Consider the following 15878-nt stretch of genomic DNA (forward strand, 5'->3'; position numbering starts at 1 on the left):
ATAAAATGAGGTTTACCAGCAGAGGGGCCGCCACCGGAGGAGATAATGAAGGGTGGAGCTGCAGTGATTCGATTATTGTCTTCTAATTCAGCTTGATGTGGTACTGATATAGATGCAGAGTAACAGTGTGAGATCATCAAGGGTCAGAGCATCCTATTTTCGTCATTACAAATGTAAGATGTTGCTGTTTCATTACACATCTTGCTGTGACCTAAACTGTTGTTTTCTATATACATGCTGTCCAAAGAGTAATAAACTGGAACACAAACATTTCTGTCCACAGCTGTAACATCTGCAGCTGTTTAATCGTGAACAGTAATCAGCTGTTAGGAAGTAGGCCACACAACAACACAGAGGTAAACATGGAAAATTCTCCTAATGGAAAATTCACAGCATGAAAGAAACATTAACAACAAACACTCCACAATCCAGCATTTAACCTCAAGGCAATCGAACAAAAAGGAAAATAATTAAACTTGCGACCCACATTGTGTGCAGGCCAGGTAACGCAGCTCCAAAGTAAAACTGAATAGATGAAATTCGCTGATTTCATTCTCTTTCTTTGCTATACATCTCTGTAAATAACACTTTAATTAGAATGTTTAATGTTCATTAATGCAGGGGGTTGGAGGATGAAGTGCTCTTGAGGACGAGAAGTGTTTGTACCTTTTCAGTCATCCTCCCATTCGCTTTCAACACTAATGGAAGTCACACAATAGCTTGAAATAGCAGCTTACTTATTGAAACTTCACAGCTAAATAAATAAAGTTTTCTCTATTAAAGTCAGACCCACACTATCCCTCGCACGCACAGACCAATTTAATTGCAACCATACTTGTTCATGGCAACAGCACCTCCGTCGTCTCTTCTCTTTGTGAAAACTAGGTCAGATGACTTTGTTTACTGCTAATCAATGTCCTTGGATTCAGATTGGCTTTGAGGCTCTTTACCTGCATGCTCCGCTCAGATGAATCTTTCCTTATTCCAATTGCAGACTCAAACTCATCCCCAGAGGCTCTTATTTTAGTCACAAACTGTGCTGCCTTAGCTGGGATAGCAAATCAATTGCCATAGCTTTTTTGTAAGTCATTTCTAAAGAACGCTGAGATTGAAAAGTTGTCGGTAAAAGACAGCTTGTTTGTGTCCTTTCTGAAGTCAAAGACAAACCGGGTATAACTGCAGGCAATCTATTAGGGTTTTCCTTGCTGTATTCTGATTCTGTTGGTAGAAATGTAGCTGATTGCTGTAAAACAAGCAATAGAAAATGTGTCTTTGTGTGTTTGGGTTCATTCATGTGAAAGCAGACAGTAGAGGACTTAAGGCTGCAGACAGGGTGACCTTAGGGACCAAAATCAAAGACAAGAACACATCAAGGTGGCTACAGAGTGAACAAAAGCACATTAATTGGATGTGTTCCTGTGGGATTGAGGCATGATTTGAATCCCCCTTTAAAAGAAACTATACTTGTGTCTTTAAAACCGGGGATGAAACATGTCCAGTAACCATAATTATAAAGCTATATTTAACTGCACATGTAACCAGTGAGTGGTAAGCCTGACCAAAGACTGGTGTAATGCTATTGGTAAGCTGAGGAAACTGACCACATTATGTCACAGGGGGGACAAACTCTATTGGTGCTGGTAAATAAGCGCTAAATGCGACATCAGCTATTGGTGTTGACATCACCTCTCTTCATTAGTCACTGTACCAATGGGAGAAGTTTGCTTTGGTGGAACACTGTTGTCTTTGGCATGTGGATGTCACATATCACCACGGGTTACCACAGTCCTCTGAAGGCACACTTTACAAGCAGATGGTGTCTCTTAGGAGATGGCAGAAGAAACATGAATACAGAAAAGATTGGAAAGAGGAGAACCTATTGTACCGAAGGGGATTAGACAGAGGACAGTTCCACCCAAAGAGTAGCGTCTAATTAGAGCTGCAGGAGTCATAATCATGGAGAAAAATGTAAAAATGTTAAAATTCACACTCTCTGTCTGCAGCTCTCTCCTCTCAGTCCAAATCAAAACACTCTGGACCTGACTATTTCAGTATTCTTATGGAAAAGTGAAGCTACCTTTACAAACTTCCACAGACATGGAGTGGTGTTGCATCTGACATGGATCAGCGATTGGTAATGATGCCTGAAAAGACCAGTGATCAGCCAGAAACCAGCATCATGGATTAGTAGTAGTAGGAATAAAGTCTCACATCCTCACAGACCACTTGAATTACAACATTCTGAAATATAATTATGGATTTTTTATGAAGCACTGTCACTTTAAGTGTGTATCTTAAGTAAAGCTACAAATAAGGGATGTCTCATGGTATGATACGATCACATTATGCTTGTAATGATAATGATGTTATCACAATACAGCAGTGCTTGATACATTAATAATAATAATGGATTAGATTTATATAGCGCTCTTCTATGAATGCATACTCAAAGCACGTACAGAGGATCCATTATTCATTCGCTCTCACATTCTCCCTCTGGTGGTGGTAAACTACATCTGTAGCCACAGCTGCCCTGGGGCAGACTGACAGAAGCGTGGCTGCCAATCTGCACCTACGGCCCCTGCGACCATCACCAAACATTCACACGCATTCATACACCAGAGTGAGTGGCAGCACTGGAGGCAAGGAGGGTGAAGTGTCTTGCTCAAGGACACAACAGCACATGGACAGAGCGGGATTCGAACTGCCAACCCTTCGGTTATTGGATGACCCACTCTACCATCTAAGCCATGGCCGCCCCCCACATTGCATGACAATTACTACCACTGGAAAGAAAATACCTATAAAAAGGCAAAACATTACAATTTCAATGCCCCCAGGAGCCATGACTCCTGATAAAAACATTAATTTTTGGTTCCAGTGTATGAATAATGTATCACAAGATGTGTGAAGTGTGACAAATTCATGTAACCACATTTTGTTCCATCCCATAATTGTTGGTCTGTGCTGTATATAATCATAATCATTAGATGAAATATGACCACTGGTTTGCCAGATATTTCATAACCAAAAAAGTTTCTCTGCAGTTTTTCTGAGTGAAAAATGTCCAGTAATACAAACACAGGGTTCCTACAGGTTTCTACAACTTAAATTTAAGACTTTTTAAGACCTTTTAAAGACTATTCAGAACTGATTTTAATGCCCATCTCACAGCCATACTTGCAAAAATTTGTGACTCATAGAATTTAGGAAAAATGTATTTTCCTAAATTGTAATATGCATTTATTTACTCCAACGCCATGAGTCATTTCTCACTGGGGCCTGAAAAGTTAGCGATAATTGGATCTTAATTTCAATATAAATTGTCTGGTTGGAACGGGTGGAGCTGAGTCGACTAACGTTACTTTCTTTGCAGCTTTCCCAGACACAAACAATACAGCCAACAAGTTTAGGGCAACGTAAATTAAGACCTACCATATCAAATTTAATACCTTTTTAAAATAGATGTGGGGCTCTGTTGGAGTATGGGTGGGGAGTAGGGGGTGGGGATTGTTCTCGTTTGTATTGACTCATGTCTGTAACATATTGTCTGTACAGTTTCTGCATAAATACCAGTAAAAAGACTTTGAGCAAAAAAAAAAAGTTATGCCTTTTTAAGACTTTTTTAAGGTATTAAATGCAGATATGTAAATTCAAGATTTTTAAGACTTTTTAAGACCTTTTTAAGACTACTTAGAACAGACTTTAATGCCCATCTCACAACCACACTGGCAAAAATTTGTGACTCATAGAATTTAGGAAAAATGTATTTTCCTAAATTGTAATATGCATTTATTAATTCCAACGCCGTGAGTCATTTCTCACTGGGGCCTGAAAAGTTAGCGATAATTGAATCCTAATTTCAATATAAATTGTCTGGTTGGAACGGGTGGAGCTGAGTCGACTAACGTTACTTCTTTGCAGCTTTCCCAGACACAAACAATACAGCCAACAAGTTTATGGCGACGTAAATTAAGACCTACCATATCAAATTTAATACCTTTTTAAATAGGAGTGGGGCTCTGTTGGAGCATGGGTGGGGAGTGGGGATTGTTCTTGTTTGTATTGACTCATGTCTGTAACATATTGTCTGCACAGTTTCTGCATAAATACCAATAAAAAGACTGGTAAAAAAATGTAATACCTTTTTAAGACTTTTTTAAGGTATTAAATGCAGATATGTAAATCTAAGACTTTTAAGACTTTTTAAGGCCCTGCAAACATCTTTTGGATCAGCCACCTGCAATCAGTATTGATAATAATGTTAACAGAAGAATAAACTTACATTCAGTTGAATTATTATTATGTTTTATTGACCGCTAAATGTCTGTTACAGATGTGGGCAAAAAAATGCATTGATATTTAAATGCTGTTAGCTGAGCTCAGCTTCTAATGATTAAAGACAGTGTGTCATGTAAGTCTTTGAAGTTGGAGAGCAGTCTTAATGTGTACGGATCTCCAGCTGTGAGAAGATATGTGGTGATACCGTTATCTTACACCTCATTAATGTCTCCTTTTATCTCGTCGAAAATACAGACCGAAGAGTCAGGATGAAGAGAGGGAGCACTAAATTTAGAAATAAAAACAAGGCAGGAGGCAACAGGTGCATGAAAACAATAATAGAGTGTGTGAAAGAGAGAGATGGCGGTGGGAAGCTCAAGTGAGATCTGACAGAGTGATAACCCCGCCACTCTGTGCACTCCTGAGGCCAACACATCAAAGCTCGGCTTCAAAGTGGCATGAAGTATCCTTCATCACTACCTCACTTTCTAAGACAACAAAAGAAGATCGCACGCGAACAAGCACACCCGTCCACTAGCCCTGATCATTCATATTTTATTAGTGGTAACAGCAGATAGGCCTCTAATGTTACATGCCATCAAATGCAAACACAAGTATCTAACATGTACGAGAATTAAGCCACGTTATAAAATATAAACGCACACTTTGGTGTTATTAATTCCTGCTGCTGGAGTATAAAACATTAGTCATTTAATGAAGACTATAGAGTGTTATTTGAAGTGCTATCACAGCATGAGCGACTACACTTTTAACGTTTCCAACTCAAATCAAATTGGAAACAAGAGGCTCGTCAACTTATAATGAAGACAAGATAGTAAATATTAAAATATGTCTCACTCCATAGCTTCATACAGTGTCATTAACTGAAATGACAGCTAATTTATGTTGACATTAAAAGAGAGAAGTAATCAAAACACTTGATGATTATGAACTAGTACAGCGTGTAATTACTGAAAAAGGAGAAAGGAATACAAGATGGGAGATGCTGCTCTTGATTTAATTAAGTTACTATATAAGAGAGCAAGAAATACCAATAAACAAAAAGCCACATAATGTAATGAGCTCACCAGCAGGCAATTAAAGATGACGTAGAGGATGAGCATCCACAGGTCTCTGTATCCCATGTGGAGCCCTGCCCACAGCCAGACCAGAGAGATGAGCAGGAACAAGTAGAGGACCAGCGGCACCTCTGGAAGACAAGATATTAACAGAAGAGTAGGATTAAAAGCAGCATCAGCACATTGTTGTATAATAACAGTTTAATAAAATAATATGCTGGTGTCTTTGTGTCTATGCTTGATAGAATTTAACATGCATACGCAGCAGCATTGGACAATTTAGAGATCAATATTTTTAGTTATGAACCCCTACTTTCTGGGAATGATAATGTTGTTGCTATTGCTCCTAAAGCTGTGAGGCAGGACAAGGGAAGAGGTGTTAGAGCCAGGAGCAGGCCTCGGGAGCTGTTTAATGAACCGCTTCCAACAGCCCTAATTCAACACGAGTCCACGTGGTCTGCATGTGGACTCATGTGGGGCCTGATTAAAACTCAAACTAATCACTGGTGTACAGCACAGGGAGCACCACTGGAGAACAAAAATATAAGGTTGGCTGAGATGATCTCTGCCAAACAGACACACATACACACACACACATATGCATGCATACACACACAAACACTTAACGTACACATGCAGACACGTACGCATGAATGCACGAATGCCCACACAGACACACACATCTTCACGTACACCAATAAGGAGGCGCATACGCATGACTGCACCCTGGGCAGTACTCCCATTTTCACCACTCACGGCTTCATCTATTGAACATTTGTGGTGCCACTAATGCAGTTTAGTGTATGAGAAGTGCTGACTCTGATATAAGAGCCAGTGTATAGACAAGAGGCACTTTTAGCATATTTACCCACAATTATATTGTACATAATTTTTCTTATGAGGCGTGGTAAAGTAGGGTGCAAACAGAGCAGATTATTAACACAGAAATGAACTATTTACTTAAGGAAAAGGATTTTAGCTTTGGCTAATATGAGAAAATAATGAGATAGATTTTTTTTTTCCAAAAAAAAAGGAAAATTTTCACTATAAGAATTCCAGACAAAACACGATTCAAAACTGTTTTCTTTTCAAAACTTCTATGCCGTATATGAGCAACCTGAGAGGGTGTAAATGTACATTTTGTTAGAAATAGAAAAAATACAATTAAATGGTCAGCAACAGTGAAGAAACACATTTGCAATGAATATATAACAACAAACAAGTGTAGTATTTTTACATTTTTGTAAGAATGAAATATCTCCAGGGGATACTCTAATCTTGATTTCGTGATTTAGGTATTTTATTGCACTACTTAGAGCTATCAAATATTATTATGGCTTTATTCATTTACTTTGCCTTCATTAAAGACAGAAAAGATTGGGAGAGAGAAAGGGGAATGACACGCAGCAAAGGACCCGGGCTGGGAATGATAAAACTTTAGGCTATGAGAGCATCCCTTCCATTACCAAATATAATATTAAATTATTCTTATGTAAGTACAGCCTTTCTACTACTGCTGGTGATACCTGCAATTTTTGAATAAATAAAATTATGTTTGGGGTCAAGTCGTTCCTATCCAAATGAAACAACTTCCTCCATATGAATCATTGAGTTTAACTGGAAAAGCAAATCTAACCTAATTTTAAAGGGTACTCACAATTAACCCATAAAGACCCAGTGCTACTTTTGTGTCACTTCCCAAATTAATTTTTCTCTATATTTAACCATTCTTAAGTAATTTATCACCATTTATTACAATATTATCCTCTGTATTTTGCCTTTTCTTTAGTGTAAATCATGAATTTTCCTAAATTTAATTCACTAATTATGTAGATGTTCATAAAAGCTCAGATTAAAGTTGAGGCTTATTATAACAGAAACAGAGAAAACTGAAGAAAAAGGGACTTTTTCAGCAAAGACATAAATAAGTGAACATAACCCAAGTGTCTCCATCCACTGTCATTAATCGAACTCCATGGGTTTTCCTGGTGAATCAATGTTGTAGAAGATGACAGGGTTTCCACGTTCACTACAGAGCCTCTGAACGTCCAAATGGGTCATATCTGATGACCATGAAAAGACGACAAACTGCTTTTTACACCAATTATTTACATGTTTTAATAGGATCAGTGGATCAACAGTTATTAAACATTATGGATGAGTAGATACTTTTGGTTGCCAGTGGCTGTTTGGGTCTTTATGAGTTAAATAAATGTGTGTCCTATGCACTCAGTGGTTAACATGCTCTTTTTTAAAAGTGTTGTATGTAGGAATTATGTTCTAAGTAATTATAAAATGGCCTTGACTGTCACCAGGCATTAAGGACTCATGTTCATTTCAAATACTAATATCACTGACAGTAGTAGTCCAGCCAGAATATTTGCATTTGAAAAGCTAAGTGTCAGCCCCTAAATGATGTTCATGTTGTCAGTTCCCACTGAGCTGCAGCTGGAACATTTCTGATCGTAAATGTGTGATGTTAATAAACCTAAAAGGCCACTTATTATTCCCACATACGTCGTGACAAAGTGAGAAACAAAACAAGGATATGTATAGGAGATGCTTTTGAAACATGGAGACGGCTGAAAGCAGAGAAGAATTTGAAGACTGACGCTGGCTCTCTCTTAGTCTCACCCGGTAAAAGCCACTGAGAGCTGGGGCCGCAGTCTCTTCACCTGGCCCTGGTGAAGAGACTGATGGTCCGGGACTGGTGAAGAGACCGGGTACCAGTGTAGGACTTGTCACTTGCCAGGGTAGCTCCTTGTAGTACAGTGTTTTCTGTGGAAGTGACCTCTTCATGTAGCGGTGTGTAATCTGAAGGTGGGGGTGTTCTTACAATACTGGCGGGGGGTAATGGTAGCGATCCGTGCTGCTTGTACTTCGCTTGTACTTCGTGGAAGTAAAAGTGAAACTTAAGGCTCATTTACCTTTTCCCTATCTCCTGAATCTTCGCAAACTTTCATTTGAGTGGGCAGGTTGTTTATCCTGGCCTATTGTATATTATACTTACGTAAAATAAGTCTGGTGATGATATTTTTGTATGAAATTTATGGTGTGGTGGCAAGGATTAGTGGAAACGCTAGTAGTAGACACTCAAGCTGGATCTGGCAACCCCTAGTCTGGGGGGAGGAGGAGAGGATACCACGCTCTACAGTATTTTGAATGTGATTGCAGTACCAGTTTTGGCCACAATCCTACATATGGCACCTTTAAATATGGCTCTAAACACTCTTAGATGCCCTTAGTGTTCAAACATCTCAAATGAAAACCCTATTTTTCCAGCACAGAGCATACAGTAAGCACACACTGTACGCAGCGGGCCGACACACGTTCACAGATTTGTTTCTAAGATAAGAACAAGCCATAAGCAACTCCTTCTGCACGTGTTTCTAAACTGAGCTTCACTGCAGCAACTGGTGCTACTGTTAACCCACTTTACATCGAGACTGATACTCTGCGTCAGACACACAGTATGTCACAACACCACTGTAGGGAGTGGATACTGTACTTCAGATTTTAACAGTTAGAGGAAGGACAGATATTCATTTATATTCACTTTAATTGTCCTCTGCACAGCTCATGATTACGAGAGGTAAAGATAACACACAGATTGAATTATGGCCACTGATGTATTCTTGTATCTCATCTATATTTGCTCTGTGTTCATCTCAGTTTGAGAAATCGTTTCCTCCTGGACTATTATTGGAACAGCTAACTAGAGGACAAACAAAATGAGCTCTGTCAATCAGGAGGCGAACTTATCAACCGGCAAAATGAGTCATCATAAGAGACAGGGAAAGGCCTGGTAACAAAACATACTCATTATTATCTACTTCCTTTAGTGTAACAAAATGATGGCACCAACTACTTGGATGCCACATTTTAAAATAATTAAAGTGGCATATTTTTTCTTAAAAAAAAGGAAAAGAAAAAATATGCCACTTTAATTATTTTAAAATGTGGCATCCAAGTAGCTTGTGCCATCATTTAAGAATAAATAAATAAATCAAAATAAAGTGGCATATTTTGACGAGATCTAACAACTGCATAATGTGTTTTACAGAATAAAAAACAATAGACTGCACTTGAGCATTAGTTGGATTAGTTCAATTTGAGTGACTGTGTGCAAGTATTAAACACTGAATTTACTGCATCTTTAATACAGAATTCATGTAACATTGAATTTTATGATGGAGCAGATAGATACAGAGGACAGAATGAGTCATCCATTGGTGATTACAGGTGATTGAACAAAAATGTTACATTAAAGATCTTTTTTTCAAATGTTTTTTACTCCAGAAAAACATTACAAGCTTAAAACATCTCTATAATCTGTGGTTTTCTGTAGATATGCATGTTACCTTAGATAAATAGATGTGTTATTCATTAGAAATGCAACATCTGTGACAGTCTATGTTTTCGCAGTAGATGGTACTGGGTGTTGTATGAGGCTAATATTCACAGTGGCATGCTTCCATTAGTGATCAATCAGTTTTGCAGAGAACAGGAAGAGCCATTGATAACATTCATTCATGCTCCATATGGTCACATTGACCAAGACTGGGTGGAACTAATTTTTATCAAAGAACATCTCAGAGCAGGAATTAAATGCATTGTATAACAAATAGATTGGGTACAGCGTGTTCTCCAGACGCTCCAATCTCCAGAAACTCTTGATTTGAAGCTGACTTTCAAGTCCAAGGAGCAAATGTTTCAATTCAATTGCACTGCAGTTATGTAGGCCAGACTGTACAGTTCATTTCACAAGTAGGATGGAAACACAGGGCACGGGGCCCAGGTTTGCACAGAAAGTCCTCACTCAGGTGCCACTTCCATCACGCTGTCAGCTTTACTCTACTCCAAGTTTTGCTCCTCATCTGACTGAAACTTTTCTTTGGCTCTCCCACTTCCACTTTTCTCATTTTCTTCTTTTCATGTCTCTCCATTTCTTTTGGAGACTTGTTTTCTTTACTTCTTTTCTCTCCAAGTGTTAATTTTCTACTGATTCATGATGACTGTATGTATGCCTGGATATTTGTTTCATTTTGGCGTATCCAGTATTTGTTGTAAGTCAGCAGTTATTCTCTCTGTTCTACTTTCTATTGCTTCCAGTAGTTTCACACCCTTTCCCCCCCACTTTTCTTCTTGCACATCTGTCTCCATCTTTTCCCTCCATTTGATTTTTCCAACCATGTAAGCACATTCCTATCTGCGGACAGGGTAGAGCGCCCACAGTAAGAACAGGTTCCCAGAACCAAATGGAGAATGACTGTAAAATGTTGACTTACTGCAAGACTATCGGGCTTGAAAGACCCAGAAAGTAACTGAGCATGTGTGTGTGTGAGTGTGTGGGCACTTGCATGTTTCAATGTGTAAGCCTTTTCATAAACATGTTGAGGTCAGACACCTAAGATGTGATGTAATGTTAATCTTCTTGTCCTGCAGAGCTAAGAAATAAACAAACATCTGAAGCCCCGCTGGTGTAATTTCTGACACGATCTCTTCCTCCTGAGTGAGCTACTTTTCAACATCCAGTTTACATTTAAAAGAAAAGGTTCCCGGTGTGAGAAAACAAACTGACTGGGCTCAGTGAAAACAGTTGTGCACACACTTAAGACAGCGCTGACATGACTGTCACAGAGAGGTCAGCAGCTGGAATAACAGGCTGTACTAAGCATGTGTTGAGCATCAAACACACACGAAGGGCTTGCATGTGTGTGAACAAAAAAATCTGGACTAGATTCTGGGAGCTGATTGAGGCTTTAGAAATAAATGAAAGGGGTTAAAGCAAATCAAAACAAACAGAACAAATGTAGCTGCGTATGATTTCAACTTGCAAGTATCTATTAAAAAGAACTAGTGTTAATCCATTGAGACCAACACAAAGGTTTAATTCCACTGCCTTAATATGAATGTTTTGAAACCAAAATACAAACATGTGAGGAAATAAAGCGACTGATCCTTCAACGTGCCAAGTACATGTGATTCTGTAATCCAACCCCATCTATCACATTTATTTGTTTATGTCTACATCCCTGAATCAGAGCGTGGTCAGGGAACACTCAGGGCAATAAAAGATATAGTAACAATAGTTTTCCACAAACCCTGCCCTGTTGAGGATTAAAAAAAATACTTATCAAAAGGACACTGTGTGTGAGGAAAACACCTTCTGGGGGCCATGATAAGGGTTTACTAATGTGTTTCGACGTAAGCCTTCAGTAAAGTGAACACATTATGTCTTTCACCAATTTTATGCTCTAACTTTTTGTCTTTGATGTAAACCCTCCGGGGGAAACACTGGAAGAATTTCAAGCTTAGCTGAAGGTTAGCAACTTATCTGCAGGCTGAGATGAACACACACACTGGCGCACATATTTTTATTTGACTGACGTCAGAAGAGCTGCTATATCTCATACAATCCTTAGATTGTACATGAGGGCTGCTCGCACTCATGCATGTACACACACAAACACACAGATGAGCCCTCAGCTTATCGCATCGGTTAATTGCTGCAAGAATTTGGAAATGTTTGCAAACTAAACACTGTCTGTCATCAACATGCCCACGTTCCGCACTGATGTTTCAGCTGGATGAAAACATGATGCATCCTACACACGCTAGCAAGATTGTTGGTCTTTCATTGCATTGATATATCAGGGATTTGTCAAGGTTGTAAGTGAATTTGTGTGTGGCAGCGGTTAAGGGTCTCTGATGAACTGCTGATAAGTTCAAGGAGAAATCTAAAGCACAGAATAATAATAATAATAATAATAATAATAATAATAATAATAATAATAGAACCTTCCCTGACATTTATTTAATTCCCTTCAAAACAACAACAAAGTAAAGACATAGATAAAGCAAAGGTTAATACATCTGAGTCCACTTATCTATGCACATGCTTTCATTCTTTACATGTGTGTGAGTGTACGCCTCATGCTGCATTGTTTTGACCAAAACTGCTGTGTTGGCCACTTCTTCACTATGCAGCAGTTCAGCTGGCAGCAACAGCAAACTATTATCTGTTGCTGCTTGAATTGACTCAGTAATTGGAAAAAGGTTAATTATAGGCACAGATCTAAAAATAATCATTTAATTGCACTCCTGCATACTAAATCTGGGTGCACAGATTGACTCATCAAATAGTGTGCTGTCCCCTGCTCAGACAGTACTTACGCTGCTACTTTGTGAAGTGAGTGCTGTGCCAACCTTCAGTTGCACTCTGTTGTTCTCTCTCTCAGCATAAAAAGGAGGTGTAGAGGCTGTTTTCTGACCTTCTTTTCCTTTCCTTTCCAACACACAGCAGCATGTTCTTATGCACCCTGTCCCCAAGTTACCCACAACCTTGCCTTTCCGATTCTTAAACTTTTGCTCCCTTTTTTTCCCCCAAACTTTCTCCTGTTAGACAGAATTTCTCACATGATGTCTTTGTTTATGTACGGGTCATGGCATTGCTGCAGACCTACCTGTAGCCCAGCACTGGACTGGATGACCCTAAAGATCACACACAGCATGTAGTGTGGATTGTTAGAGTAGATTTGAACTCATAACATTGTGCACCCATAGGATGTGATAGTGTTTAAAAAAAGTGTATAAAAGTGAGACTGCAGCGACATTCTTTTCAATAGTTACAGATGACAGATACTTTATTCCTCTTGAGTCCCTTTAACTGCACATCCGTCCTTTCAGTACAACAAGCAGAGAGAGATAAAACTACATCTCGACAAAGCAGGTAACTTGTGTTTGTAGTGTTTGTATATGTGCATGAGAGAGATATGAGGTGAGAGATTATGTGATTGAACACGTAAGCAGTTTAATCTTTTATAGTTTTGTGTGCATACAGTACACAGTCCTCAGCACCAGTGTGAACATTCTTAAATGCTCGGAGTGTGTGTGTCGTGTGGCCTCAGTTAAATATTTGCAGGTTCAGTGGGTACCTGTGCTGTTGGTGCGCCCACGGTAAATGTCATCGTAGGCTTTCCACTGCTCAGTGACTTGGTAGGCGTGGATGAAAATGACCACCACTGCAACCAGGCAGATGAGAGGCACCAGAACGGCTGTGCACAAAGCTGCATAGATGTTTGGGATAAAACATCTGGAGGAAGGACACAGAAACATAGGAATCAGCTGGGGGTTTGCTCATGTGCAGAAGAGGGAAAGAGGGGAAAATAATAACTTAAAGGACAGTGAACTCAAGAGTAAGCTTTAGAAATCATGAACATATTACATGCCTTCAGTGTTTTACGGTATATTTACTCCAACTAAGTCTTTGTTTTTTCACAAACTGGATATGTTTGGTGTAAGTCTGAGCTGGGCTCAGGCTCAAAACATTCTCATTCACGTATGCTCCTAAATCTTCTGAACAACCAGGTCACCCCGTGGCTACAGCGGGTTAATAACTGAGGCCAAAGAGCTTAAAAGTGAACACAAAAGAAAAACACAGTGGTGCGGTTATTTTAGTTCATCTGATAGAGGAAAAATCTTTAAAGGATAACTAGGATAATATAATAGTTAAGAAAACAGATAATAAAAACAAAACCTGAAAGGTGTTGTGTTGTATCATTATGCTATATTCATGATATAATTACAGCCTTTTTGTTCATTGATGCTTCCAATTTTTTTTTTTTAAAAACTTGGTTCACATACATCTTTTTTACAGTTTGTCTTTGACTACTGTATGTTTTTGTTGTATATCAGGTGTTTCCACTTTCTCTGTTTCAGCACTTTTTGTGGGAAATCTCAGGAACTTTTTCCAGCTTTTGAACAGTTTGTTGTAGTTTACTTTCATTAAAAAAAAAGAGCAAGTGAAATGTTTGTCTCTGGGAAAGTCAACATCCTCCTATGAAACTGTAACTGCCAAACAACTATCAGAAATACTCGTGTGACTGTGTCCTTTTCACAAAACAAACTTGGCCTTTGGTTTTGTGGGAGCATACGATATGGATAGGACCTCACCACAGCCCTGAGTGATGGCAGAAAAATAATTTGAGCCATGCTAGTCATAACATAACATGAGGTATGCCAAATAAAGCATTGCATCATCCTCTCCCTGAAAATGAGCCAGACGATGACAGTGGAAATACTGTGTAATAGGAATACTTGTACGGCTGTGGCCTTGTGAGTGGATGAGATTTTAATGCACACAAAGTCTCACAGGAAAAAGAAATCCCAGGGATTCCTGAAATGGATAAAAAAAAATTAGAGATGTCCACTTCAGTGAATTCAGGGTGATGAAATGAAGAGAGTAAAGAAGAGAGCCTTTTATGGAGTTTTTCTGTTGGGTTTTTCAAATTGATGTATATATATATATATATATATATATATATATATATATATATGTATTAGATACATTTATATATAGCAATGGAAATAAAAATACTCCAAAGCTTGCATAACATGGTTGCAGGACATTTAAGTTTACTTTTTCACAAGTGAGAATATTAAACAAACTCCATGAAAAGGGTATACGTCCGGTTGAAATGTAAACACCTACAGGAAAAGGCTTGAGCTACTTAATAAAAAGGCAATAAATAAGTAAAACAACTATGGATAAGAGCATTAAGGCATCACAGTTTTTCACTTTAGATCCAAAAATACAAGACTTAAAATTATACTTTACTCAAACCTACATCCCAACTATTACATGTTAGAACAGAATGGACAGGTTTACAGATTTTTCCACAGGAACGAATCATCAAAATTGATAATGAATCAAAACAGTTTCATTATTTAATAGTTAAATCACTGTATTTTCACTGTATCACTGTATCAGTCACAGTATTATTTACCGTTACGTTTTCTGTTCAGTCTGTGCGTCATCTTAAAGACGCACGTCCTAGCTTTAAAAGGTGTCTCTATTTTATTTAAAGAGAACTTTAAAAATTAAATGAGCTCCATCCGTAAAGGTGTAACTGGAGCTGTAAAACCGCAAAATGTGAGAACCACCTAGCAGCAGGAAAACATACAGCAACAAGTAAAGACAAGACAACAGCACCGCAGTTGTGAGAGAAAAACAAAATATGATACCATGGCAACGAGAAAGTGAATGCAATATGTGTGGAGGAATGATTTAAACAACGCATTTTACATATTACATATTACTCATAACATAAATTAATCTTCTCACTGAACCAGAGACAGGTTAAGTTGAAATAAAACAAGAAGCTGCCTGTTTTCTCTCTCTTTTCCATAGATGAGGAGAGAGGCAGAGCTGAAGGAACTCAAAGGCTGCCTCACAGCCTCAAAGAGGAAGGTAAGCTTCCCAGGGAAACTGAATACTCCTCTGTATCCTTGAATCTCACATGTATACACTTACTGTCTCACACCCACCCACAGGAAACACGTACACACATACAGACACGCACACACACACTCCATCTCCAGGATAACAGCCACACCTAAGACCACGGGCTAATTTTAGATGTCATTTAAAGGTTCTGACTTAATCTGTGTTTCACTTCGCCCTTCCCCGACATTCACAAGTAACACACACTTGTCGTGATGTGAAAAGTTTACCTT

General features: G+C 38.7%; 1 protein-coding gene across 1 annotated transcript in view; it reads right to left on the reverse strand.

Annotated features, from left to right (window-relative positions):
- Positions 1 to 15878, reverse strand: part of adgrv1 (adhesion G protein-coupled receptor V1) — a 112954-nt gene that overhangs the window by 10350 nt on the left and 86726 nt on the right. The window contains 2 exon segments of the mRNA XM_030142528.1: positions 5370 to 5491; positions 13298 to 13455. Coding sequence (XP_029998388.1) covers positions 5370 to 5491; positions 13298 to 13455 — 280 coding nt within the window.

The sequence above is a fragment of the Sphaeramia orbicularis genome, chromosome 9 (assembly GCF_902148855.1).
Source record: "Sphaeramia orbicularis chromosome 9, fSphaOr1.1, whole genome shotgun sequence".
NCBI lineage: Eukaryota > Metazoa > Chordata > Actinopteri > Kurtiformes > Apogonidae > Sphaeramia > Sphaeramia orbicularis.